At 40.8% G+C, this 27,168-nt stretch overlaps 1 protein-coding gene across 1 annotated transcript; it reads left to right on the top strand.

The window, feature by feature from the left end:
- Positions 1 to 13,867: 13,867 nt before the first annotated feature.
- On the top strand, positions 13,868 to 15,851 carry LOC135779797 (uncharacterized). Its single transcript, XM_065290707.1, has 5 exons — positions 13,868 to 14,322; positions 14,420 to 14,755; positions 14,829 to 14,980; positions 15,152 to 15,258; positions 15,370 to 15,851. The coding sequence occupies exons 1-5, from the start codon at positions 14,163 to 14,165 to the stop codon at positions 15,530 to 15,532; spliced, it is 918 nt and encodes a 305-aa protein (XP_065146779.1). The 5' UTR covers positions 13,868 to 14,162; the 3' UTR covers positions 15,533 to 15,851.
- Positions 15,852 to 27,168: the final 11,317 nt, after the last annotated feature.

Genomic DNA, 27,168 nt, shown 5'->3' on the forward strand with positions numbered 1-27,168 from the left:
CAAGACGAGGTAGCTGCACGGGATCCTCCAACATCTCTGGAAGCCGCTATTGATTTAGCATTAAGGATTGAGAATCGTCAACATCAACGAGACCTTCGGCGGTCGTTTCGCAGAGCTTCACTACTACTGCCTGAGGTTTCGCCTTCGCCACCTTCATCTCTTCAGTCGTCGGAACCAGAGGAACCCATGCAGCTCGGTAAACTCCGCCTTACCGGCAGAGAGAGGCAACGTCGCCTGGTAAATGGATTGTGTCTCTACTGCGGTAAGGCGGGGCATCTTGCCGCTTCGTGTCCGTTAAAAGGGGTTGCCCACCGATAGACCTGGGAGTATCGGTGGGCATTTCATCTTTTAAGTCTCCCGCTAACTGTACCTCTGTTAACCGCACCTTACTGCCTGTTATTGTAAGTTTTAACGCCTCTAACTTCCATTCACAGGCATTGTTGGATTCCGGCGCGGAGGCGAGCTTCTTGGATGCCAGGTTGGCTGAATCTTGGGGTATCCCTGCTCATCCTTTAATTTCCTCTCTCTCGGCCTGGACATTAAAGGGACAGCACATGGCAGAGATCACCCATCGCACACCCCCTGTGAGTTTGTTTGTTTCTGGCAATCATCGTGAGGATATTGAATTTTATTTATTGGAATCATCTCAGACACCCGTCATTTTAGGACATGACTGGTTAATTAAACATAATCCTCACGTTGATTGGCAGAACAACATTGTCTTGTCCTGGAAAGATTCGTGTCATGTTTCTTGTCTCGGTCCTGCTTCTTCTATGTCTGTGTGTTCTACCCTTCAGACTCCTGCTGCTGATCTTTCAGGGGTCCCGACGGAGTATTCCGATCTGCACCGGGTGTTCAGTAAGGCTCGGGCTACCTCCCTACCTCCTCATCGGTCGTATGATTGTGTAATCGATCTCCTTCCAGGTACTTTTCCGCCTAAGGGTCGAGTTTTTTCCCTTTCTAAACCAGAGAGAGAGGCTATGGATAAGTACATTAGTGAAGCGCTTAATGCCGGTCTCATTCGCCGCTCCTCGTCTCCAGCTGGTGCTGGTTTTTTCTTTGTGAAGAAAAAAGACGGGTCGCTTCGTCCGTGCATTGACTATAGAGGGCTTAATGACATTACTGTTAAAAATAAATACCCCTTACCGTTAATGTCTTCGGCTTTCGAGTTATTACAAGGAGCACGGGTTTTTACCAAATTGGATCTGCGTAACGCTTATCATTTGGTACGTATCAAGGAGGGCGATGAGTGGAAGACAGCTTTTAATACACCTTCTGGACACTGGGAATATTGCGTTCTGCCGTTCGGCCTTTGTAACGCTCCAGCTGTCTTTCAAACTATGGTTAATGAGGTGCTGGGAGACATGATTAATAATTTTGTCTTTGTGTATCTCGATGACATCCTCATCTTTTCACCCTCTATGCAGTTACACACCCAGCATGTTCGCCTAGTTTTACAACGGCTTTTAGAGAATCAGCTTTTTGTTAAGGCGGAAAAGTGCGAATTCCACAGAGAGTCAGTTTCGTTTCTGGGTTTCATCATTACCGAGGGAGAGATTCGCCCCGATCCTGCTAAAGTTAAAGCGGTTGCCGAATGGCCAGTGCCCGACACTCGTAAGGAGCTTCAGCGATTTCTGGGTTTCGCCAACTTTTACCGGCGATTCATCAGAAACTTTGGTCAGATCGCTAAACCTCTTACCGCTCTCACTTCCTCTAAAGTACGATTTCGCTGGGATGGAGAGGCACAGGAAGCCTTTGATGAATTAAAGTCCCGTTTCGTTTCTGCTCCTGTTCTCTCTATTCCCGATCCAGCAAATCAATTTATAGTGGAGGTAGATGCATCTGATGTCGGGGTAGGCGCCGTTTTATCTCAGCGGTCGTCTGCTGACGGGAAAGTGCATCCATGCGCTTTTTTCTCTCACCGGTTAAACCCAGCGGAACGAAATTATGACATTGGTAATAGGGAGCTGCTGGCGATCAGACTTGCGCTGGGTGAGTGGCGTCACTGGTTGGAGGGAACCTCTGAGCCCTTTTTGGTCTGGACGGATCATAAGAACTTAGAATATATCCGTTCAGCCAGAAGGTTAACATCTAGACAGGCTCGCTGGGCACTTTTCTTTGACCGTTTTAACTTTACCCTCTCGTACCGGCCTGGTTCAAAGAATATTAAACCGGACGCGCTCTCACGTCTGTTCGATTCCTCTGAATCTGGGCGGACCGAAACCATTCTCCCCAAGGGGAGGGTAATCGGTGCCCTCGTTTGGGGGGTTGAGCAGCAGGTGAGAGAGGCCGGCCGAGAGGGCGAAGTGCCAGAGGGGTGTCCAGCGGGTCGTCTATGGGTTCCTGAGTGTTTACGTTCCGATGTCATCCAGTGGGGTCACGAATCTAGGTTTGTCGGTCATCCAGGAATTCGGAGAACGTTGGCTGCCGTCCGTCAACGTTTTTGGTGGCCTTCGATGGCTACGGACATCAGACAGTTTGTATTAGCCTGTTCAGTCTGTGCTCGTAATAAAGCTTCTAATCAACCTCCCGCTGGTCTGCTTAAATCTTTGCCCATTCCCTCCCGCCCCTGGTCTCATATAGCCCTTGATTTCGTCACCGGCTTACCGGCGTCTGATGGTAACACTGTCGTTCTGACTGTGGTGGATCGTTTCTCTAAAGCGGTTCATTTCATTCCATTACCTAAACTTCCTTCTGCCAAGGAGATGGCTCAGATTCTGATTACTAACGTTTTTCGTTTGCATGGTCTTCCGACTGACGTAGTATCAGATAGGGGTCCTCAGTTCATCTCTCGTTTTTGGCAGGAGTTTTGTAGACAGATCGGCGCTACAGCCAGCTTGTCTTCTGGTTATCATCCGCAGACCAATGGGCAATGTGAACGGGCTAATCAGGATCTCGGTCGAACGCTCCGCTGTCTGTCGTCTCAATATCCTAACTCCTGGTGTCAACAGCTCCCGTGGGTCGAGTACTCTCATAATTCTCTTCCCGTCGCTTCTACTAGATTATCCCCGTTTGAGTTATCGATCGGCTATCAACCCCCGCTTTTCCCATCACAAGAACCCGATGCAGCGGTTCCGTCTGCTTTAGCTTTCGTTCGTAGATGCAAACGCACCTGGAAGAGAGCTAAAACACTTTTATTACAGACCTCCAGACGGACCAAAGCTGCGGCTGACCGCCACCGGCGACCTCCACCTCATTACGTTTGTGGACAGAAAGTATGGCTTTCCACCAAGGATTTGTCTCTCCGTGAGCCTTCTCGTAAGCTGGCTCCGCGTTTCATTGGGCCATACACTATTGTTAAGGTCGTCAGTCCGGTAGCGGTGAAGCTTAAGTTACCACTCAGTCTTGGTCGGGTTCACCCTGTTTTTCATGTATCCAGGGTTAAGCCTGTGATGTTTTCCCATAATAATTGTCCTGCCTCTGTCCCTAAGCCCCCCGCCCCGCGTCTAGTGGACGGTGCTCCTGCTTATACGGTCAAGAGGTTATTAGATGCTCGTCGCAGAGGCAGAGGTTATCAGTATTTAGTGGACTGGGAGGGATACGGCCCTGAGGAGAGGTGTTGGGTTCCGGCTCGGGATATACTGGACCCTGGTCTGATCGAGGATTTCCGTCGGCGACAAGGTGGGTCCCCTCCGAGTCCGTCCGGTGCCGGTCTTGGGGGGGAGGGTACTGTCACGAGTCCGGGATGATCAGTAGTCGGTGTGTGTTTATTTACCTGTTGGTGATGGATCCTCTCGTGTGCACTCACTCCTCCCTCTTGTTTCACTAATTATCCTCCAGCTGTGTCTCGTTTCTGCTTTTCTATTTATAGTCCTTTTGTTCTGTCTTTGTCACGCGCTCATTGTTAGTTGATCTCTGCCACGCTCGCTGTCCATGGTTCCAACGGCTCAATTATATCTGCTTCACCTTTATCTACTCTCGCTCCAGGTTCAGTCACCGGCGTCTGAGGGTTTGTTCCGCGCTGGAGTTTGACATCCTATGTTTCGGCTCTGGACTAGTTTGTATGCACGTTGATCCTGTTCCCCGGTTCTACAGGTTCGCTTCGCCTTCAAGCGGTACACCTGTATTTCCGGTTTCCTGCTATAGACTCCTGTGTTATCCGCGAGTGGATTACGTCGTGGGATTTGCTTCGGTTCTCCAGCTCTTCAGGTTCGCTTCGCCTTTAAGCAGTACACCTGAATTCCGGTTTCCCGGCTGAGACTCTCTTTCCATCTGCGAGAGGATTACGTCGTTGGATTGTTTCCTTTATGTGTGCGTGGACTAGTTGAGATGCCGTGAACTGTGGAGTGATTTTTCTACCTCTCTTCTCCTATTCTAATAAAAGATTGATTCGCAAGAGACTCCGACTTTGTGTTTTCCTGACACTACTGTAATAAAATATTGTAAAATTACAGTACAGTACTGCTTTGTAACTATACAGTACTAGTTTGTGTACTGTAAAATGGAATTACAGTACAGTACTGTAAAACCAAAATACAGTAACTTACTGGCAACCGTGCTGCCAGCATTGAAATGAAGCATTTATTAACACACTGATTAACTTATTACTATACGTCTAAATAATAAGATGTATAAATGAATGTTTAAATAGTTTATTAATAATTTATTTACACTTCCTAAATGATCTTATGAACCACTGGCAACATCTTAAAAACTGGTCTGTAAATAATGTAATACTTATTTTAGAAATGATGAATTGATAATTAATAAAGCATGAAAAGACAATCATTAAACACATTATATATATGCTTATAAATCAAGAATAAAGCATTGATAAACTATTTACTAATGTCTATTAATGTTTAATAAATTATGAATTGACTATTTAATAATGCTTAACTAATGCTTTACTAATGCTTCATAGTGTGAAGTTATTATAAAGTGTTACCCATAAGGCTGTAGGTTGTAGATGGCAACTGTTTATAAACACAGCCCAGTTATAATACGATCGTATGGCTCATCCAACAATATTTTTAAAGCTGTATCAAAACACACAGGTAACAATCATGTAACCATACCCTGAATATATTTACAATTAAATTGGTGTCTGTGTAATTATAGCGTAGCATTGGCCTACAATCAGTCCTCTGCTGTTGTTTATATTATATTTATACCATGGTCTGTTTAAATACTCGATTCTGATTGGCTGGAAGGTGTGCATTAAAACCGTTTAATGCACAGGTAGTTCCAGTCAGTTTGATTACAGTTAGAAATTAATCCGCTTATATAAACATTGGTAACCATAGTAACACAGTTACAATTGCAGAGCGAGCGAGCGAGCGAGAGAGAGAGAGAGAGACTAAGTGCGCCGGTTTTATTTCACACTTTACATAAATAAATGACATGATTAGTTCAAATAAAGATTGCTTTGTCACTGTCAGTGTTGCCTGTCATTCATAAATTATTTTAATAAATCAATTAAAGAATCATTAAGTTAGCTATATGCTTTAGCAGAGGCGTTTCCAGCTTTTAAGGACATTCGGGGCTTAGCCCAGACATATTAAATACAGGGATCACTCAAAGAGTGTATAAAGTGTATAATAAGAATATTAACGTGATCTGTAGCATATCAAAATGTACTCACCTAATCGCGGCGGGTCGCAGGAGTAAAATGTCATAAGAACTTTAGTCTTTCCTCACAAGTAGATTTTTGCACGTGAGTTTTACTCAGACAGGACCTGAATGAGCTGATGTCACAGAACCGCCAAAATTAGATTATTAAACTGCTGCGCCGAAGGAATAACGATCAAGTGATAAATAAACCTACAATACTGTATACCTACTGTATAACCATCTTATTTATGTACCATACAAAACGTCTAAAACATAATATAAACAGAACATCTAAAACTAAATATACGTATTGCTGCTGGAGACTTGCCATTGGCTGTTGTAATTGAATAAATAATGAGGTCAGTGTAAGAATAGATTACAGGAGCTATTTTGGGGATGTTTTTATAAATATCATTTTGTTTCATGGTATTATGTTTTATATTATTACGTTTAATGTTATAATGCGTTATTATAATTATCTGATTTAAATATTAAAGATACTTTTTTCAAGTTACCGTTGTTGAGATCACTGTTTCCTTTCCGGTAGCTAAATAAGATCTCGTTAGCTCCTCCCCTACCTGTTGCATATTCAACAGAGTGGCAGGAACTGAGTAGCCCATAGGCTACCGACAGCAAAGAAACGTATTCTATAGGCTAGATATTTTTTAAGACATAGCCCTATGTCTATTTCTAACAGACTGTATGCAGTAAAGCCAAAGCACAATGAAATAAGACAACTTAATTTAAAAGGTTTACATAGGCTTTTGTCCGGTTTCATATTTGTCAGTCAACTTTTCAAAATACATTCGGAGCAACGAGGGGATAGACTTTAAAAAAAGAGACGCACACAGCCACAGGTAACTCGCGCACGCATCTCTCTCTCTGTCTCTCTCTCTCTCTCTCTCCCTCGGGTCCTCTTTCAGTTCTCTGTCTCCCTCTTTTACTAATGAATTTAAATAAATGTGATAATTCATTTAAATAAAAGCAATACAATGGCACTACTTTATTTAAAGCGGACGGAGTGCGAGCCTTAACTTAAGAAAATGACCGTCATTTTTACCCGTCTGTTAAAAAATTACACTGTAAACATTATTTGCAGCGTTAACTTGGCAAATAACCAAGGTATAAGCGGGATAATCCACGGCTAGCCATGCATTAAAGGGTTTTAATGCACTTCGCAGAGGCAACCACCCTCCGCTACGCGTCGGGTGGTTCTTCGCCTCTACGTCGTGCATTAAAACCCTTTAATGCATGGCTAGCCGTGGATTATCCCTTACATATGCTACGCTATAATTACACAGACACCAACAGCTTTTGCGTTCCCCCGAGAAGCTTTTTGCAAAGTTTCTCGGGGAACGCAAAAGTTTTGCGAGAGAACGCAAAAAGCTTCTCGGGGAACGCAAAAGCTGTTAAAAATATTGTCCACCACCATGTCCTCTGACGGGCTCCGTACTGGATAGCCGAATAAACATAGCCTGGTGAGACAATGACTTTTTACTTCATCGGGGTAAACGTTTCCCCCATGCCGCCAGACGTACGTCTAGGAGTGACAAAATTAAGGCAGGACTGTGCAAACAATGTATATGTCTAGCATTACCATGTCAGTGTCAGGACTCAAGAAAACAGAAGATCCCAATGCAGTTAACAGAAATGTTTATTGAAATGATAATGAGTGTAAAACTGAAAAAAGCACGTCTGGGCTAAAAGCCACACCAAGGCAGACGGCTGGGAGCGGGGAGCACACACAGGCACTGGGGCGAAGAACCACACACGTTCGGGCTCCGGCCAGACAACGAACGGTGGGAGAGAAATCCTGCAACAGGCAGAGAGAGAGAGAGGCGGTCAGAGTCTTCAACAGAGTCCGTGCTGGACAGCGCACAGCGGCAGTCCGAGTCCTACGCAGAATTACGCGCCGGAGCGCACTGCGGCTGGACAGCGCAAGATGGAGACAGGCGCTTGGAGAATCCACGGACAGAGTGTACACAGCGGCTTGAAGGGAGACACACCACTCAGGAGAGACAGACAGCTGGCGAGGAATCTACTGGGGAAAGTCAGCAGAGAGAGCACGTAGAGTAATCCAAAATCCACAGCACAAACTCCCGGATAACAGAGAGCACAGACTGGGGTAGGGAAGATTAAGTCACAAAACTGGAAACAGAGACAGGAACAAAATCCACAGCAAAACTCCCGGGTAGCAGAGAGCACAGACTGGGGTAGGGAAGATTAAGTCACAAAACTGGAAACAGAGACAGGAACAAAATCCACAGCAAAACTCCCGGGTAGCAGAGAGCGCAAACTGGAATGGGGAGAAATTAAATCAATAACTGGAAACAGGGACAGGACAGAACTGGGCACTAGCAGAGCTAGTAATATGGCGAGTACACACAAAGTGACAGACACGTCTAAAGACAAAGTGACAGGCGAGTATCTCAACAAACTATGACAAACGAACTTGCAAGGAACAAACAAACACACAGGGCTTAAATACACAGACATGATGACGGGATAACAAGCAACAGGTGAGGAAGACGAGAGGAGGCAATCACACTGAACAGGAACACCTGTGAGGGAAGCACAAGTGAACCTGTAAAACACATACAAACACAAGACAACCACAGTACCCACAAGACAAAACCATAAATATATTTATATATATAAATATATACAAATATATAAAAACATATACACACATACATACAATATACACATATATACATATAACATCCATATATATATATACATATATACATACATATATACACATATATACATATATATATATATATATATATACATATACATATATATACACACCCATATACACACATACAAATACACAAACATACACCTACATACATCCACATGCACATATACATACATGAAAACAGAACACTAGACTAAACAAGACATAAAAGACAAAGACTGGAAAATGCAAGGGAGCGGGGAAAAATAACACACAATGACAAGAGAATACAAGGGAGCGGGGAAAAGTCACAAGACATGGGAAAAACGTGGTCTGATATGACAATATCAAAACCACGCTCTCCCACACAAAACATTGTACTGTCAGGACCCTGCCATACACAACTAGATATAATTACCAAACCAGATTATGGCAGAGTCCTCACAGGACCCTCCCCTCAAGGGACGCCACCTGGCGGCCCTCAAGGAGAGACACAGGACAAGACAGACTGGACACTGGACAGCACCCACGAAAACATGACAAACACTAACAAGGGAAGACAAGACAGAACAACTAGAGGATTGGGGTGGGACAACAAGAACAACAAACAAGGGAGGGGGGGGCGGGGGAACAACAACGTTCACAGGAGGAGGGATGGGACTGGGTACAGGGCGAGCCTTCTGACCCCGGGGAGTAGCTGAGGGTTGGGTACGTGGAGGCCGGGCAGGCCTTACAGGGTTCCGTGGGGAGGAAACAGCTTGGGGCAAGGCAGGAACAACTAGGTCAGGGTTTACAGGCTGAGGGGAAGCAGGAAACATGACAGGGGGCGCTGTGGCCGGCAGCGGAGACAACTCAGGAACAGTCACAGGAGCCGCTGCAGACGGCAGCGGAGACGAGGCAGGGACAATGACAGGAGGTGCAGCGGGTGACTGCAGAGACGATACAGAGTCTATGACAGGGGGTGCAGCGGACGGCTGCAGAGATGAGACAGGGACCTTGACAGAGGAGGCTGCGGACGGCAGCGGAGACGAGACAGGGACAGTGGCAGGGGCCGCTGCGGACGGCAGCGGAGACGGGACAGAGACAAAGGCTGCTGCGGTTGGCTGCGCAGACGTCAGGGGCTGCAGCGAAGGCTGCGCAGACGTCAGGGGCTGCAGCGGAGGCTGCGCAGACGTCAGGGGCTGCAGCGGAGGCTGCGCAGACGGCAGGGGCTGCAGCGGAGGCTGCGCAGACGGCAGGGGCTGCAGCGGAGGCTGCGCAGACGGCAGGGGCTGCAGCGGAGGCTGCGCAGACGGCAGGGGCTGCAGCGGAGGCTGCGCAGACGGCAGGGGCTGCAGCGGAGGCTGCGCAGACGGCAGGGGCTGCAGCGGAGGCTGCGCAGACGGCAGGGGCTGCAGCGGAGGCTGCGCAGACGGCAGGGGCTGCAGCGGAGCAGACAGAGGCTGCTGCTTCTCAGAGAACTGAGGGGTGGCAGCTGGTTGAAGAGCGGAGGAGTCCTTCTTCCTCTTCTTCCTCCGTCCGGAGACCGGTAATGCAGGATGGAGATCGGGTGTGGGCGTAGGCTCCGGCGCTGGAGAGATGAGAGTCGACCTCCCCAACCTGATCGCCCCGGTCTAAATGCCCCTTCCCCGTATCGCCAGACGACTACCCCGAAGGCTGGCTGGCGGGGCGGAGCTTATGGAGTTTGATGTGGTGGATGCTGAGCTCTCCAGGACCATCCTCCCGACAACGCGGCCCTCTGGGACAGGTGACAGAGGTCTGGACTTGGGTTCGGGCCTGTTCATGACGTAGCTCACCATGTCAACGAAGTCTAAGGGCTTGAGCAACTCCACCTCACTGGATTTGAGAGGCTCATCGAGACAGGCATAGAAGATGACCTTTAGCTCGTTCCCGCTAAGACCGGCAAGACGAGCCTCCTCCAAGAACTTGGAGGCGAAGGACCGGATCTCTGCTCCTCTCTGCCGCATGCCAAAGAGTAAACGGGCATGGTGGTTGCGGTGGGCAGTGAAAGCCGAATCCTCCTCCTGGGCAGTAGTGGAGAGCTGAGCGGTCGCTGAACAGCCAGATTCTGTATCTGCGGGATCCATTTATGGCAAGTTCGTTCTGTCAGGACTCAAGAAAACAGAAGATCCCAATGCAGTTAACAGAAATGTTTATTGAAATGATAATGAGTGTAAAACTGAAAAAAGCACGTCTGGGCTAAAAGCCACACCAAGGCAGACGGCTGGGAGCGGGGAGCACACACAGGCACTGGGGCGAAGAACCACACACGTTCGGGCTCCGGCCAGACAACGAACGGTGGGAGAGAAATCCTGCAACAGGCAGAGAGAGAGAGAGGCGGTCAGAGTCTTCAACAGAGTCCGTGCTGGACAGCGCACAGCGGCAGTCCGAGTCCTACGCAGAATTACGCGCCGGAGCGCACTGCGGCTGGACAGCGCAAGATGGAGACAGGCGCTTGGAGAATCCACGGACAGAGTGTACACAGCGGCTTGAAGGGAGACACACCACTCAGGAGAGACAGACAGCTGGCGAGGAATCTACTGGGGAAAGTCAGCAGAGAGAGCACGTAGAGTAATCCAAAATCCACAGCACAAACTCCCGGATAACAGAGAGCACAGACTGGGGTAGGGAAGATTAAGTCACAAAACTGGAAACAGAGACAGGAACAAAATCCACAGCAAAACTCCCGGGTAGCAGAGAGCACAGACTGGGGTAGGGAAGATTAAGTCACAAAACTGGAAACAGAGACAGGAACAAAATCCACAGCAAAACTCCCGGGTAGCAGAGAGCGCAAACTGGAATGGGGAGAAATTAAATCAATAACTGGAAACAGGGACAGGACAGAACTGGGCACTAGCAGAGCTAGTAATATGGCGAGTACACACAAAGTGACAGACACGTCTAAAGACAAAGTGACAGGCGAGTATCTCAACAAACTATGACAAACGAACTTGCAAGGAACAAACAAACACACAGGGCTTAAATACACAGACATGATGACGGGATAACAAGCAACAGGTGAGGAAGACGAGAGGAGGCAATCACACTGAACAGGAACACCTGTGAGGGAAGCACAAGTGAACCTGTAAAACACATACAAACACAAGACAACCACAGTACCCACAAGACAAAACCATAAATATATTTATATATATAAATATATACAAATATATAAAAACATATACACACATACATACAATATACACATATATACATATAACATCCATATATATATATACATATATACATACATATATACACATATATACATATAACATCCATATATATATATACACATATATACATACATATATACACATATATACATATATATATATATACATATATATACACACCCATATACACACATACAAATACACAAACATACACCTACATACATCCACATGCACATATACATACATGAAAACAGAACACTAGACTAAACAAGACATAAAAGACAAAGACTGGAAAATGCAAGGGAGCGGGGAAAAATAACACACAATGACAAGAGAATACAAGGGAGCGGGGAAAAGTCACAAGACATGGGAAAAACGTGGTCTGATATGACAATATCAAAACCACGCTCTCCCACACAAAACATTGTACTGTCAGGACCCTGCCATACACAACTAGATATAATTACCAAACCAGATTATGGCAGAGTCCTCACAGTCAGTGTATTGATTCATTGTCCCTTCATAGTTTGCAAGAGACATTTAATAAATGTATAATTAATATTTAAGAAACTAAGCATATTTAATAAAATAAGACGTAACTGAGCGTATTCATCTGTCAATATGAAACGCGACTTGACCATTCTAATTAATGATCGGAAGAACGCGTATCGACCACCGTTACTGTAAAATATGCACGTATGTCCATTTAAACAAAATTTTGGTCAAATGTGGATTATATCATTACACTGGCAAGAATATGGTTACATGTAAAGATGCCGTACCAAGTATGACAACCCTACATTCACGGAAATACAGGGTTTTTTCACTTCCTTGAAAGGTAACCATTTTACGTGAGTTTCATCGGGCAGCGACGATATGGATGATATTTTAGGTGTTAAACTTCAATGATGATTAAATTACGCAATGCAAATAGTTTAAATGACCTCATCCCACACACGATGTAGCAAAAAAATAGGATTTGTTGCATATCTACATGTATATCTAAAAATAGGTGTCTCTATATGCACAATTTATGAAATCTCTTTTCGGTTTCAGAAATTTCAAATTAAAATTAATCAATGAAAAAATGATCTAAATAATTTGTGCACATATAAAACTTTTCTTTTAAACATCTGTAAATGTTTCTCACTCTTAAGGGCTGACAAGTCTTTGAGTTCACAGTTTTAATTAGAACTGCCACTTTATGTCATGACTGGGAAACAGGAATCAGGACGCAAGTGCAGGGTTCACCATGAAATAAATAACATTTAATATAAAATGAACAGAAACAAAACACGAGGAGTAAAACAGCAACACAGGAACATCCAATACAGAGAACAACAGGAACAGACGTGGAACGGCGACAATGACAATGATCCGGCGACAGGTGAGAAACAGACAGCAGTATAAGTACACAACACTTAACAGGGAACAGGTGTGATGAATCAGTCCGTGAATGTCCAGGTGACGTAATCGGAGAGACAAACAAAACATGACACGGATCACCGTGACACTTTATAAAGATCAACACATTAACAACATTCAGTTTTAGCAGAGTTAAAGGGGACAATTCACAGAGCTCCCCAGAGTATGTATGTGAAGATTTAGCTCAAAATACCGTATAGATAATTTATTAATTAAATAAATACAGATACAGATTTATTAATTTAATAAATATAGATAATTTAGCTTAAATAAATTGATTGCAACCACTTACCTTAAAAAATTGAGTGAATTGAATGAATCATTTTTTTTCAGTGTGCCATTGACTGTTTCAGCGGCAACAACATAAACCAGAAGCTTTTGTGGCCCCTTTATAACTTCCTGTAGACCTTCTAGAGTAGATTATTTCTGATAACATGCTAAATAAACAAGTCAATTACTAAATTAGTTAATTAAAAAAATAGCTAAAGCATATCAACTCGTACTCTGAGCTAACGTTACTGTGTAAAATAAAATACAAATGTTAGCTACAGACCCTTAAATTTATGCCTGGCTATCAAACCTCTCGTCGCACAACGGTGATCCATGCACACTTTCCTTTTCTTGTCTTTAGGAAACCAACATTTTTTTTGACAAGGTATTTGTTCCATAGTTCAGTTCAGCCACTCTTAGATAAAAAAACAAACATAGACCAGAAGTTAACTTTGAGCTAGGCACATAACAATTTCAATGTGTGTGCGTCTGTTGCTTTAAGTTTTTTTTCATCTACACTTGAAGATATTTAGAATGTAAAGGGTCACTGTGCAGACTAGTAATAGCAATGTAGTTAGTTGACAAACACTGAAAGGGACATGGTTACTGTACATATGAGGAAGTGAAAAAACTAATAAAAAAGCAAAGGTGAGGCTGAGTTCATGTGTAAAAGGTCATCGAATTCCGAGTCAAAAACTGTATTCAGGATAAAAGTAAATTGGTATTTATTTCTATTTTATTTTTTTTCTTTATACATTGTTGAGAAATTTCGAAAATGTGTCTGTAGATGTTATGTAAATCCAAAAATGTATGTACTTTTATATAGTTGCATATTGTAGAATTATAATAAAAATTTTATTCAGTAACCCATTCCCAATGACTCTCCCTTAATCCCTTAATAAACAGCTTTGAACTTTAAACACTGTACAGTATGTCACATGATCCTTTCACATCCTTTTTTATTCTACTGTAAAACCAGTATCAGTATGCAGAGAACACCAAGGAACCCAACCTAAAACTACACAAGAAGTACATCCAGCATTAGCACTGTTAAGATGGGAGAGATTATTTATGATAATGATGTCAGCACTGAGTCTGAGGGAATGAACAGACCGAGAACGGAGATGATGGTGCCAATCTATGAATGTACAGATTCTGTGAGAGATCACGACTTCAGAACAGAAACAAACACACACCAACAACTTCAGCGTACAGGTAAGAAACATACATTTCTGTCTAAACATCTTTTCTTTATCTGTGCTGTAATACATGGAAAAGTCACAATCGAGATGATAACTTCTCTTGTCTTCAGGAAGTGAGTGTGTAATGAACAGAAGATACAGATCAGCTACATGTACAGTGTGTTTGGTGCTGCTGTGTGTTCTTCTACTGACTGCAGTCATAGTGCTGTGTGTCCTGATCAATACAAACAATCAACAGTGTCACATCAAGACCAAAAATATCACAGAAGAGAGAAACCAGCTACTAACCAAATATACCAACATCACAGAAGAGAGAGATGAATTAATAGCCAAGTATAATAATATTACTAAACTAAAGGAGAAGCTGAAGGAGAAAAATAAACTGGGGACACAACTTTATGGTAATATCTTGACGCTACAGGAAAACAACACAAATATTAAAGGATGCAATAAATACATTTTGTAAACACTACTGTAAGTTGTGTAGTTAAGTGTGGTCAGAAAAATTATTTACTGTAGTAGCTAAACTGGTTGTGTTAACAGATGGATGGATTTACTATCAGTCCAGTTTGTACTTCATTTCATCTGAGAAGAAGAACTGGACTGAGAGCAGAAGATACTGTAGAGAGAGAGGAGCAGATCTGATCATCATTAACAACAAAGAGGAACAAGTGAGTAAAGTTTTGCAGAAGTCATACCATACACTTCATAGGTTAAGTTATGATTAAACAGGATTCATATTAAGAATTATATAAAAATAACCGTATGTGGGGGGCTTGCAAAACAAGAAAACCCACTGAAATAACAGCTGATAACAAAATATATTTTTTTCATCTTTTCAGGATTTTATTAAGAATAATTGTGGTAATGACAAACTCTGGATTGGTCTGTCTGACAGTGATGCAGAGGGCAGATGGAAATGGGTTGGTGGAAGCACACAGAGCTACAGGTAAGAAATCACAAAATGTAACTGATTATTATCCAATAAATGATTCTCACAGTCAGTATCATATCACAAAGAAAACAACACTGAAGATCTGATGATGATCTGTTGTTTCAGCTTCTGGGCGTCTGCAGAGCCCAATGGACGTAGAAGAGAGAACTGTGCTGTGTCTCATTCATCAGGGTGGGCTGATTACTCCTGTGTAAACGCTTTTAAATGGATCTGTGAGAAGAGCACACAGCAAGTTTCTTCAGATGTTTGCTTATGCAGTAAATTTTGAACACGCATATAAAGATCATTCTCTCTTAAGGATCTTAAACTACAGTATTTCAAGATATTCTAGTACATTTAAAGATTGTCATGTATTTATTGTATATATTTACTGTCTCCTGTAGTTTACACTGTTACACTGTGCATTTCTATAAAGGGCTTACCCTTAATGCATCTACTATAGCAGTATTCCTTTAAAACACCTTCAGTGCTTCATAATTCTCATCTAGTGCTGACAACTCTTGAGTTTCATCAAGGAAATTCACACTGTGTGACCACCAGTGTTGACTCTTACCACTTTAATTTTTTGTAACTTTTGAATAAAGACACTTTCTGGTACAGTACCATAAACTACTGTATTGTGTGTCATAGTATAGCAATCCCTCCAGATAAACGTGATTATGCGATCGCATTATTCAACGCATAATCAGCCAAAGTCCGCATATCTATGCGGGAGACGCATTTTTTCAAACACGTCACACTTTCGCTGCATAAATTGCAGATTTCCGTGCGCAAAATATGCGGGGCTTGCATGATTTCATTATCACCGCATTTTGGTAGCAAAAATAACATATATCTTAGTAGAAAGTTGAAAAATTGTGCATTTACTTCACACAAGCGCAGCCATGTCTCCTGTTGCCATGGGAACGTTATGAAGTGACGTGATTATGTGACATGAACATCATTGAAGAGCTGTAAAAGCTGCAAACTTGTTTTTGCAAGTTAGCGCAGTTTTTGCAAGTTCCCGCAATTCAATTGCAATAAATCGCATAAATATAACGCATAATCCATTGCATTTTTTAAGAAAATGTGCCGCAAGATCGAGGATTTTTGTATGCAACAATCACAAAAAAACTCGCGTTTTTCTTGAAAGACTGTTATAGTATATGACAACCAATGCTGCATCTGTGGCGCTTCACAACATCTGGACAGATCTATGGCAGGTCCAGTCACATCTCTGACGCTGATGACACAGAAGCTCTGTATTTAAGCTGTAAATGCCTTTTGACATTTTAACATGTACTGTACTTTAACAAGTTCTTACATTCATTTACATTGATCCTTTTATCCAAAACAACTTACAGTACAATACAAGGTATAAATTTTTTTTATTAGCTGTGTTTTCCCTGGGTTCAAACTCATGACCTTTTGCACGGGTAATGCAATGCTCTATTACTGAGGTACTGTAGCAGGAGCATGGCTAAAGGGCGATTTATAGTCGTGCGTAGGTCCTACGGCGTAGCTACGGCGTAGGCTATCCGTAGCCTGTGCGTAGCTCTGCGTAGCCTGACGCGCACCTCACAAAATTTCTAACAGCGCGTCGGCTCTACGCGGACCGTAAGCGCTGTGATTGGTCCACCAGAACCCCTCCCGTCAGGTAAAAAACTGCGTCATAGGTATTTCCGTTTGAGATGGTGAAAACAAAGATGAGCCAAGTTGAGGAGTGATTTAACTAAAACTGAAACATAAGTCGCTGTTTATTTACTACCATCATTGCTGGTCTTCTCAAATTATACACAACAAGTTGCTATTTTTTCTTCGTTTGTGGGTTAACTTGCTTAGCTTCTTCTTCTGTGACGACTTCTGCTGCTTCTGTGGTTATACGCGTGATTACTGCCAACCAGCGGCTTCGCGTGTGTTTGCACGTCGACGCGGACGGCGACGCACAAGTATAAATGAAAACCGACGCGGAACCTACGCCGTCGCTGCTACGCCGTAGGACCTACGCACGACTATAAATCGCCCTTAAGTCTGACACCCAAACCAGGATGCTTTGGTCATGTTAAATGTTATGTGTTGTTGTACAGTTGGCACTCTTACTTTCACATCCCTTCGCTACTCATATTCTTTCTCAACGTTTGGTGTCTCAGTTGTTATTTGATGCTATGTTCGTATTGTCTGTCAAAACTTTAAAAGTTTTTACTTTGTATTATTGTAAAACGCATTGGCTTCAACTTAGTTGAAGTATTGATGAAACATTAATGCATCTTGGGTTATGTTTACCAGTCCAGTGCGAGGACTCGCTCTTCGAAGGATGCAGCCTTTCGAAGTCCATGCTGTGACACAATCGGCACTGGAATGCAGCCTTCGAATTAGGACGCAGCTTCACAAGAAAACTCTGTTGTTTACTCACCCTTACGTTGTTTAAAATACACAAAGTGTTCTGCATGGAACATAGAATGACAAACATTATTTAAAATGTCACTTTTTTAACATTTCAGCTTGGGCAGTCACTAAAAGCTGAAATCAGAAGTGGCTTAACACAGAGGTAAAGAAAAGACAAAGAAATATCTAAACACTTGAAGGTACTTGTATGTGAGAATAACAATAATGAAGGATAAAAGCAACTTTTCAATGAATCAGGGAGGCATTCGAAGAATCTGCACAGGTCATCAAGCCAGTATCCTTTTATATTTCAAGGATACAATTTTCACTTGCTTGAAGTAGTTAAACACTGGATAACAAAGTCATAACGTGCCCATGTGGGGTACAATGCCACCCTTATTCCTCACCCACTGCCACATTTTCAAGTGTCACATTTGGTCACGTACAGGATACAAGGTACAATATGCAATGAAGTTCTTTATAAGATTATAATCCATACTTCACAATAACAATTTGACAGATTAGAAAAGTAGAATGTAGAACAAAAATTGAAGGAATCTATAAAAGAGATAAATTCTACAAAACAATGAACCTAAATTATTAAGAAAACAATAGGACATTTTTAAATGAGCATTTTTATCAGACTCTTTATGGATTCTGCCAACAAAGTGGTATTTCTGAATGGCACGAGGCCAGGATTAAGCGGATTTTAAGTGAAAGTATCTGATGAAGGTATAGTACGTGTCAAGAGCATTCAGTTAATATCATTATCTCATTTTTGGCGGATGTGGCTTTAAAAGGCTTTTGTAGTTGATCCTGTCAGAGCGAGCGTTATACCTCTTCTTGAGTTTAAACTATAAAACATTCAAATTACAATTCTGACAATGTATTCATCACACTGAAATGCACTAAGGTATATATTGTACAGTACATCCACTGACAGATTTAAGATGTTGTTGCTGCCACCAGTAGGATGTAAGTGGTAAAATCTGTTGTTACAACAACTGCACAAGGACAGCCAATGAAATAAACATTTAAAGACAAGTCCAAATCACACAGCATGTAAAAGTATATTATAGATAGTATATTTGGTTTATGTTATACCTGTACATTACTGTTATCATGTTACCTTATCTGTCTGATTTGATTTCACTTATCTGTGTTAGGTCTCACATCATGATAGTAGCCGATTAATCCCGCCTGTCATATCATGAATACACTGAAATCAGTTTGCTCTGCCTATTTTCATCACTGATGCGAGCCACTTTTGATTTTGATTGACTTAAGGGAGCAGTGCCGGTCCTAGATGCTGGGGGGCCCTAAGCAAAGCTTTGTGAGGGGCCCTCTGTCAGTGCATTCAGACCCTTATAGCATAGCACACATACATCTCGGAGACGTCTATTTGATGTCTGCGTTTACATCTGCAAGATGTCTTATTTAAATTGTTTTCTCATCTGCAATACGTCTGTGAGACGTCTCCTAAAAGATGTCATATAGACATATTGAAGATGTCTGCAAGACGTTTTTGATTTAGAATGTATGTAAAGCAGCTCTTTTCCTTTATAAGATGTTTTTACACACCAGATGTATTCCAGATCTCCAGATCTTTACCAGACATCTCACAGACGTACCTGTGCTATCTGGGTAAAACCCAGTCAATGTTGCTGTTAGTTAGTTGTTAACTAACCACATAGTGTATTATCTTATAGCTGTATAATATTCCCATATGCACATTACTTTGAAACCCTGACTGATAAACTTGCTGATTATAACATGAAACATGTATTTGCTGATAAGTTGTTTTGATTTAAAATGTGTTGTGAGAAGCACTACAAAATTTACCTGATCTAAATGAATGTAATGAATCAAATTAAATTACATATAAATACATACTGTTAATACACAGGGGTTAAATTGGGATTTGTTATGTGGGGGGGGGGCTCTGTGGGGAGGGGTACTTCGAGGGGTAACATGTTTAATACTGATGACAGCAAAGCCACTGGTGTGTTTCAATGACATTCTGGACCTCTGATAGGATTTGATAAGTTTCAGCTTTAAAAGAGCATTTCACCCGTAGAAACATTAATCTTTATTGAAAGTGTTATATTTGTAGTCGAAATGTAACATACATTTAGAATTTGGTGCCTATTTGACAGAGAAAAGGGGTGTTTGTAGTCTCATTCCCTCAACAAAGACATTGCACTTCCTTCTTTCAATGATGCAAAATGATGATTTTTACATCATTGAAAGAAGGATGTGCAACACTGAAATCTGTATTTCTCCAGTCTCAGCGGCAACTGAGGAAATGATGCATGACCATTCAAAAACATGACTGGAGTTCTAACTATACAAAGCTTAATGCAAATGGGTGAAGTGTCCCTTTAAAGCTGTCACAGAGGTTGACCCCAAATATTTTAAAAATAGTGTCTGATTTTAAATATTGCAAATCTATGAGTTTGACACCCTATATCCATTTGTTGCACATGTCATTATGCACAACTGATCAAACTTTAAAGGAAGTTAAAAGAATCAATCTCCTTGAATAATTCTAGGCATAAGATGCCCAAAAAGACTCAATTAACAAGATAAGGTACAACACACAGTACTGTATCAGCAACATGTCTTAGAAATTAGCCATAGAGATTCCCTATGCTGGTCAGCAGCTACAATCATATAGTTAGGTTTGATTTGTGTAATCAAAATACATTATTTTATTATCTATACAATGAGTTATATCCAGTGTTATCCAGTTAACATACTGTAATTAAACGAGTGACATATACTTTAATCCTTTACAAATTTCAAGTCTTTTATTAAGTTTTCTCGACGTGGGCACCATTCTTACCTCTCTTTCTCTCTCTCTCTCTCTTTCTCTCTCTCTCTCTCTCTCTTTCTCTCTCTCTCTCTCTGTGCGCATGCGTTGAGTGAGCGTGGAGCGTGCATGGGGAGCGTTTGATCGCGGTGTGAGTGTTTGAAAACTTTTTCTATCTTTATCTCTCTTTTAGTAGTGTTAGCGTTTAAACTGTGTTTTTGTGGTAAAGATAGTAGTAAGAGGTGATTGTTTAAGGGAGTTTTTTCGCTCCCAGTCTGTGCACTGGGAGCATGGCTGCTCCAGGTGCGGAGAGTTTGGAGTATTTAACGAGACGTCATGGAGTGAAAATTGATACTACCGCTAATGTAGAAGAGTGTGTTTTAGCGGTGGCTGCTTTAGTTGGACATGAGAATGTATTATCAGCATCACGGATGAATAGTGCTATTGTCATTTTTCTGAAGACGATTGATTTGGCAAATGTGGTAGTTGAGAGTGGTATTGAGATTGGTGGTATTTTTACATCAGTGCTTCCCCTTTCTACACCTTCAAAGAAAGTCACGCTATCAAATGTGCCGCCGTTTATTAGAAATGACACTTTGGCCGAAATGCTCGCCAGATACGGAAGACTGATATCACCAATAAAGATGATTCCAATAGGAAGCAAGTCTTCTATTTTGAAACATGTTGTGTCTTTCAGGCGATATGTGTATATGGTTTTGAAAGATAATATTGATGAACTTGACTTGACTCTCAACTTTCGTCATGAAGGTTTTAATTATGTCATATACGCCTCAACAAACACAATGAAGTGTTTTGGGTGTGGCGAAAATGGACATCTTATCCGTGCCTGTCCGAGAAAAGTGAATGATGTTGCTTCTGATAATGTGACTGAAGTACAGAATGTTGTTAATGAACGTGACGCTGAAATGCCTGGTCCGAGTATAGCGCCAGTTGCTGTTTTGGAAAATGCACACGCCAGTTCTGAGAGCTTAGAGAATACAAACGTTGTTAAGAATGGAATAATTGCAGAGGGAGCTGAAACAATCAAAGCCCCGTCTGTCGAAAAGGAAACTGAATGCGAGTCTGACGAGTCAGAAAACAGTAATGGCGAAAATAGTGCTATGGTAATTGAACAGGTAAATCTATTAGTTGATACCCCCGTGTTAGAAGATGAAGGATGTTTTTTTAAAACTCCCCAAAAAAGAAAACTGATGACTTGTCATTCTGATAAGCAAGCAAAAAAAACAGATAACCTCAGTGTGAGTCAGACTGACACTGACAGTGAAAGTGACATCTCAGAGTGTAGTTTTAGTGCCAGTCTGCCTCAAGGTGGCTTCTCCAGCCGAACTTACACTGTTGATGATATAAAGGCTTTCTTAAAAGTGACCAAAAATCTGAGGAAGGTGAAAATAGAAGAGTATTTTCCTGATATATTGCAGTTCATTGAAAAAGTAAAGCTTTTTAGAAGTGAAAGCTGCTTTACTGATCAAGAGGGTTATCGGCTAAAGAAAATCCTTACAAAGTTAAACACCCAGTTAAGTGAGCCAGGTGAAAATAACTAGAATGGGTAGTTTGAATAACTCTTATTGGCTTTTTTGCTTTTTTTGCTCTCTTCTTTCCTTTTTGATGGGGGAAATACATTTTGCATCTTTAAATGTTAATGGTGCAAGAGACATCAAGAAGAGAGCTCAAATCTTTGAACAAATGAAAAGTAAAAAGATTGATGTGTTGTTTTTGCAAGAAACTCACAGTGATGTTTTAAATGGTGTAGACTGGGCTAAAGAATTTAACGGATTGGTGATTTTAAGCCATTATACCTCTTTAAGTGGTGGAGTTGCGGTGTTATTTTCAAAGAGTTTTATTCCACACTCTTATAATGTTGAAGAAGTAATTAAAGGAAGGGTGTTGAAAGTTAAAGCTTTATTTGAAAATTGCTCTTTTGTTTTTGTTTGTGTGTATACCCCAACTGTGGCATTGGAAAGAATGCTTTTTTTGAATACACTGGACAATGTTTTAAAGGATTGTAATACTGATGATTTTTTAATATTGGGAGGAGATTTCAATTGCACGGAAAGTGCTTTGGATAGAAATCATGTTGAACCACACATGCAATCAAGAAAGAGGTTAACTCAACTGATTAAGTCTCACAGTATTTTTGATGTTTGGAGGAATTTTCATGACACACAGAGACAATATACATGGGCCCATGTTCATGATGGGCAGGTGTCTTTGGCAAGGCTTGACAGATTTTATGGTTTTAAACATCAATCGAGTATGTTTAGAGAATGTTTAATATTTCCTGTATGTTTTTCTGACCATAATTTGGTAAAATGTGTTATGGCAAAAAACTGTGTCAAATCAAAAAGCGCCTATTGGCATTTTAATAATAGCCTGCTATGTGACTCTCTTTTTAGAGAAGCTTTTAAAGAGTTTTTTTTAAATGCTAAAGCTATGAAATCTTCTTTTTCGACTTTACAGCAGTGGTGGGATTTTGTAAAGTTGCAGATTAAACAGCTGTGTCAACAATACACCCTCAACGCTACAAGAGATATTAAAGGGTCAGTGAGTGTATTAGAAGAAGATTTAATGAAGTTACAAGAACGTGTTGAATTATCAGAAGACGTTAATTTTATGGAACAAGTTAAAGAAAAGAAAAAATTATTGGGTGAAATGTTAGGATTATCAACACAAGGTGCTTTAATTAGATCTAGATTTCAAAGTGCTGAATTAATGGACGCTCCTTCAATGTTTTTTTTCAATTTGGAAAAAAAGAACGGTCAGAAAAAATTTATTCATGGCTTGCGGTCTGACACAGGAGTTTTATTAACTGATGCTTTTGATATTAGAACAAGAGCAGTACAGTTTTATAAGGATTTATATAAGAATGAAATTTCAGAAGTAAAAGATGATAATTTGGGTTTTTTTCAGAATTTACCACATATAACTAAAGATCTTGATAAGGATTTAAGTAAAGCACTGAATTTAAGTGAACTTAAAGATGCCCTTAGTAAAATGGAAAGTGGTAAAACACCTGGTATAGATGGTATCACAATTGAATTTTATAAATCTTTTTGGCCTGAGGTTGGCCCAGAATTACTTACAGTTTTTAATGAGAGTTTAAAAGAAGGGCGTTTGCCACAGAGTTGCCGTAGAGCGATTATTACCTTACTCCCCAAAAAAGGAGATTTAAATGAAATTTCTAACTGGAGACCGATAAGTTTATTATGTAATGATTACAAAATACTTTCTAAAACTTTAGCGGTTAGATTAGGTAAAGCTCTTGAATATATTATCCACCCAGATCAATCATACTGTGTTCCGGGCAGGAAAATTTTTGACAATGTCTCTTTTGTCAGAGATATTTTAGACTGTGGAAAACTGTTTAATTTAGATTTTGGGCTGATATCAATTGACCAGGAAAAAGCCTTTGATAGGGTTGAGCACATGTACTTAGCGTCTTAGAAGCATTTGGTTTTAGTTCAGGTTTTATTTCAATGGTTAAAGTTTTATATTGTGGCGTTGAGAGTGTTTTAAAGATCAATGGTGACTTGTGCTCTCCTTTTGGAGTATATAGAGGTGTCAGACAAGGCTGTGCACTATCAGGAATATTATATACTTTGGCTATAGAACCTCTGTTAAATAAATTAAGAACTGTTGTGTGTGGACTGTGTATACCAAATTGTACCCAAAATTTTAAGTTATCAGCTTATGCTGACGATGTTGTTGTTATAATCAGTGGATCTAATGATGTAAATGTGTTGTCAAAGACCTTAAATGATTTTAATTTTCTTTCATCCGCTAAAGTGAACTGGAAAAAAAGTGAAGCCATATTAGTTGGTAAATGGCTAAGAGGTGAACCAAAGCTTCCCGAAGGCTTAAAGTGGACCAGAGATGGTTTTTAAATAGTTTTTTTGGGGAGTGATGATGTTGTGAAAATGAATTTTGAAGACACTGTTGAAAAAGTAAAAGGGCGACTGGACAAGTGGAGGTTTTTACTTCCTAAAATGTCCTATAAGGGACGTATTTTGATTATTAATAATCTTGTTGCATCTGCCCTTTGGCACCGTTTGGCTTGTATAGACCCCCCAGTTGTCATTTTGACAAAAATCCAGTCAATTTTAATTGACTTTTTTTGGGACAAATTGCACTGGGTGCCGAAAAGTGTGTTGTACCTGTCAAAAGAGGAAGGGGGACTTGGTCTAGTACACTTGCAGAGCAGAACGGCTGCCTTTCGTCTACAGTATGTGCAAAGACTTTTAATGTGTTCCACAGAGTCAAGTTGGATGGGCGTTGCTTGTGCAATTCTTCGGAACATTGAAGGCCTAGGCTTGGACAAAGCTTTGTTTTGGCTGGACTCTCATAGACTAAGACTTTGTGACTCTCCAGTTTTTTATCGCAACTTATTCAAAGTCTGGTCTTTATTTAAGACTAACAAGGACAACAGTGCTCCCTCTCTATTTTGGTTACTCCAAGAACCTTTGGTCTTTGGTTCACGTTTGGACCTAACACATGAAGCATCATTTGCTGTACCTGAAAGAACTTTACTGAATAACAAAGTGACAACAATTGGTCACTTACATCAAATAGCAGGACTTGATTTTAAAGATGTGTACACAGTTGCTGAGCATTTAAAGCTCAAATCATGCCGCATTGTAACAAAAGCACTTGAAAGTTGGAGATCAGCTCTCACTGATGAAGAAAAAGAGTTGTTGGAACAATATTCAAAAGGGTCTAAAAACCCTGATTGTAAAGATCCTTTTCCTGATTTAAGTGTATATCCTGTCATGGGAGAATGTGATGGTATGTTACTTAATTGTGATGATTTGAAGATTGTGAACTCTGAGGTTGCATCAGGGAAAGAATTGTATAAGATTTGTGTTAAAGTGCTTAATAAGAACTTTTTAAATAATAGGTGTGATACACCTTGGAGAGAGGTTCTTAAACTTGATGGTAATGAAAAACCAGAATGGAGAGTCTTATACAAGTCACCATTGATCAAAAAAACGGGTGATTTACAGTGGAGACTGTTGCATGGTGCAGTTGCAGTTAATGCCTTTGTGTCTTTGTTTAATGATGATTGTAATGAAGGTTGTCCCTTTTGTCTACAAAAAGAAACTCTTTTTCATGCATTCATGCACTGTGAAAGGCTAAAACCTTTATTTGACACATTGGAAATGCTTTTTATGTCTTTTAATGTGATGTTTTCAATGAAAATATTTATTTGTGGTTTTAAGTATTTAAGAAGTTGTAAACAAAAATCTCAGTTGTTGAATTTTTTGCTTGGTCAAGCAAAAATGGCAATTTATGCCTCTAGAAAAGAAAAAATTGAGACCAATGTTTTCTGTGACCTAGTAGCTGTTTTTTCAAGACTTGTGAAGGCCAGGATTTTGATTGATTTCCATTATTATAAATTGATGCATGATCTTTCACTGTTTGAATCAATTTGGTGCATTAATGGGACCCTCTGTGAGATTGTTGAAGAAGAGTTGCATTTTTCTTTTTGTTAGGTTGATTTTTTTTCTCTCTCTCCCTTTTCTGGAATAGGTGATGTGTTGTAGTCTGTTCCATTTTATGTAATAAATGTTTTTTGAAAAATCAAAAAATCTCTCTCTCTCTCTCTCTCTCTCTCTCTCTCTCTCTCTCTCTCTCTCTCTCTCTCTCTCTCTCTCTCTCTCGTCAAATTATCCTGCACGAGAGCGCGTTCTTGAAGTTCAAAGGAAAAAGCTCGTGTTTTCGCGGCAATTGTGTCACCCAATTCGCGTCATTTGAATCGCCCCATGCTAAGACGCGTGTCTTTACATTGACTTAATCTGCTCGCGCAAATCCTTTATCTTGTTCCCTTGCTTCACGTTTTTTTCCCTTTATTCTGCTCCAGACGGATAGCTTTGTCTTTGTTTTAAATCAATGGTGGGTATATAATATGCGCAACGTTACCAAATCACTCTTCTGCGTCATGCACGCGGCCGTTTCTAAATTTGAAGGCTGCAACCTCCGGATCATGTCGCATATGCGCGCTGCATACGTCATCAAGCCTGATTTATTTAAGTTAAATAAGCATTTCATTTGCAAGTCATAAGCATAATATAACAATTAACCATTAACTAAGAATAATAGTCAACATTATAATTGTTAATATTCTAAAATACGTTTTTATGACGCATATGCAGCCTACAAATGTGACCTCTGAAGGCTGCAGCCTTCGGATTGAGAAACTGCCTGCATGTTGTCCGAGTACATATCAGTGATTTAAGAAATCATTAAGTATTTTTAAAAACCCGCACAAATTCGGAAGTTTGCAAATTATTTAAATTATAGCGTCTTGTTTTCATTAAACATAATAATAATTTTTCTTTGATATAATGGTTTTAAATAATTCTGAGATCAAGGGGGCCCTCTAGTGGTGCGGGGCCCTATGCAAATTGCGTACTTTGCGTATAGGAAAGACCTGCACTGTAAGGGAGACATTTCACAAGACTTTTTAAGATGTCAAAAATCTTTGGTGTCCCTAGAGTAGGTATGTGAATTTAGCTAAAAAATACCATATAGATAATTTATTATAGCATGTTAAAATTGTCACTTTGTTTTGGGTGTGTCCTTTAAAATGCAAATGAGCTGATCTCTGCACTAAATGGCAGGTTGGATAGTGCAGATTAAGTGGCAGTATTATCCCCTTCTTACATCACCAGGGGAGCCAAATTTCAATTACACATTAGAATTCTTATTCACAT

Source organism: Paramisgurnus dabryanus, chromosome 10 (assembly GCF_030506205.2).
Source record: "Paramisgurnus dabryanus chromosome 10, PD_genome_1.1, whole genome shotgun sequence".
NCBI lineage: Eukaryota > Metazoa > Chordata > Actinopteri > Cypriniformes > Cobitidae > Paramisgurnus > Paramisgurnus dabryanus.

Excerpts from the sequence above, each read along its gene's own strand:
- LOC135779797 (XM_065290707.1), top strand. The coding sequence starts at position 14,163 with ATGGGAGAGATTATTTATGATAATGATGTCAGCACTGAGTCTGAGGGA. Across the intron at positions 14,981-15,151 it reads TTAACAACAAAGAGGAACAA|GATTTTATTAAGAATAATTG; the intron begins GTGAGTAAAGTT and ends TCATCTTTTCAG. Across the intron at positions 15,259-15,369 it reads GGAAGCACACAGAGCTACAG|CTTCTGGGCGTCTGCAGAGC; the intron begins GTAAGAAATCAC and ends CTGTTGTTTCAG.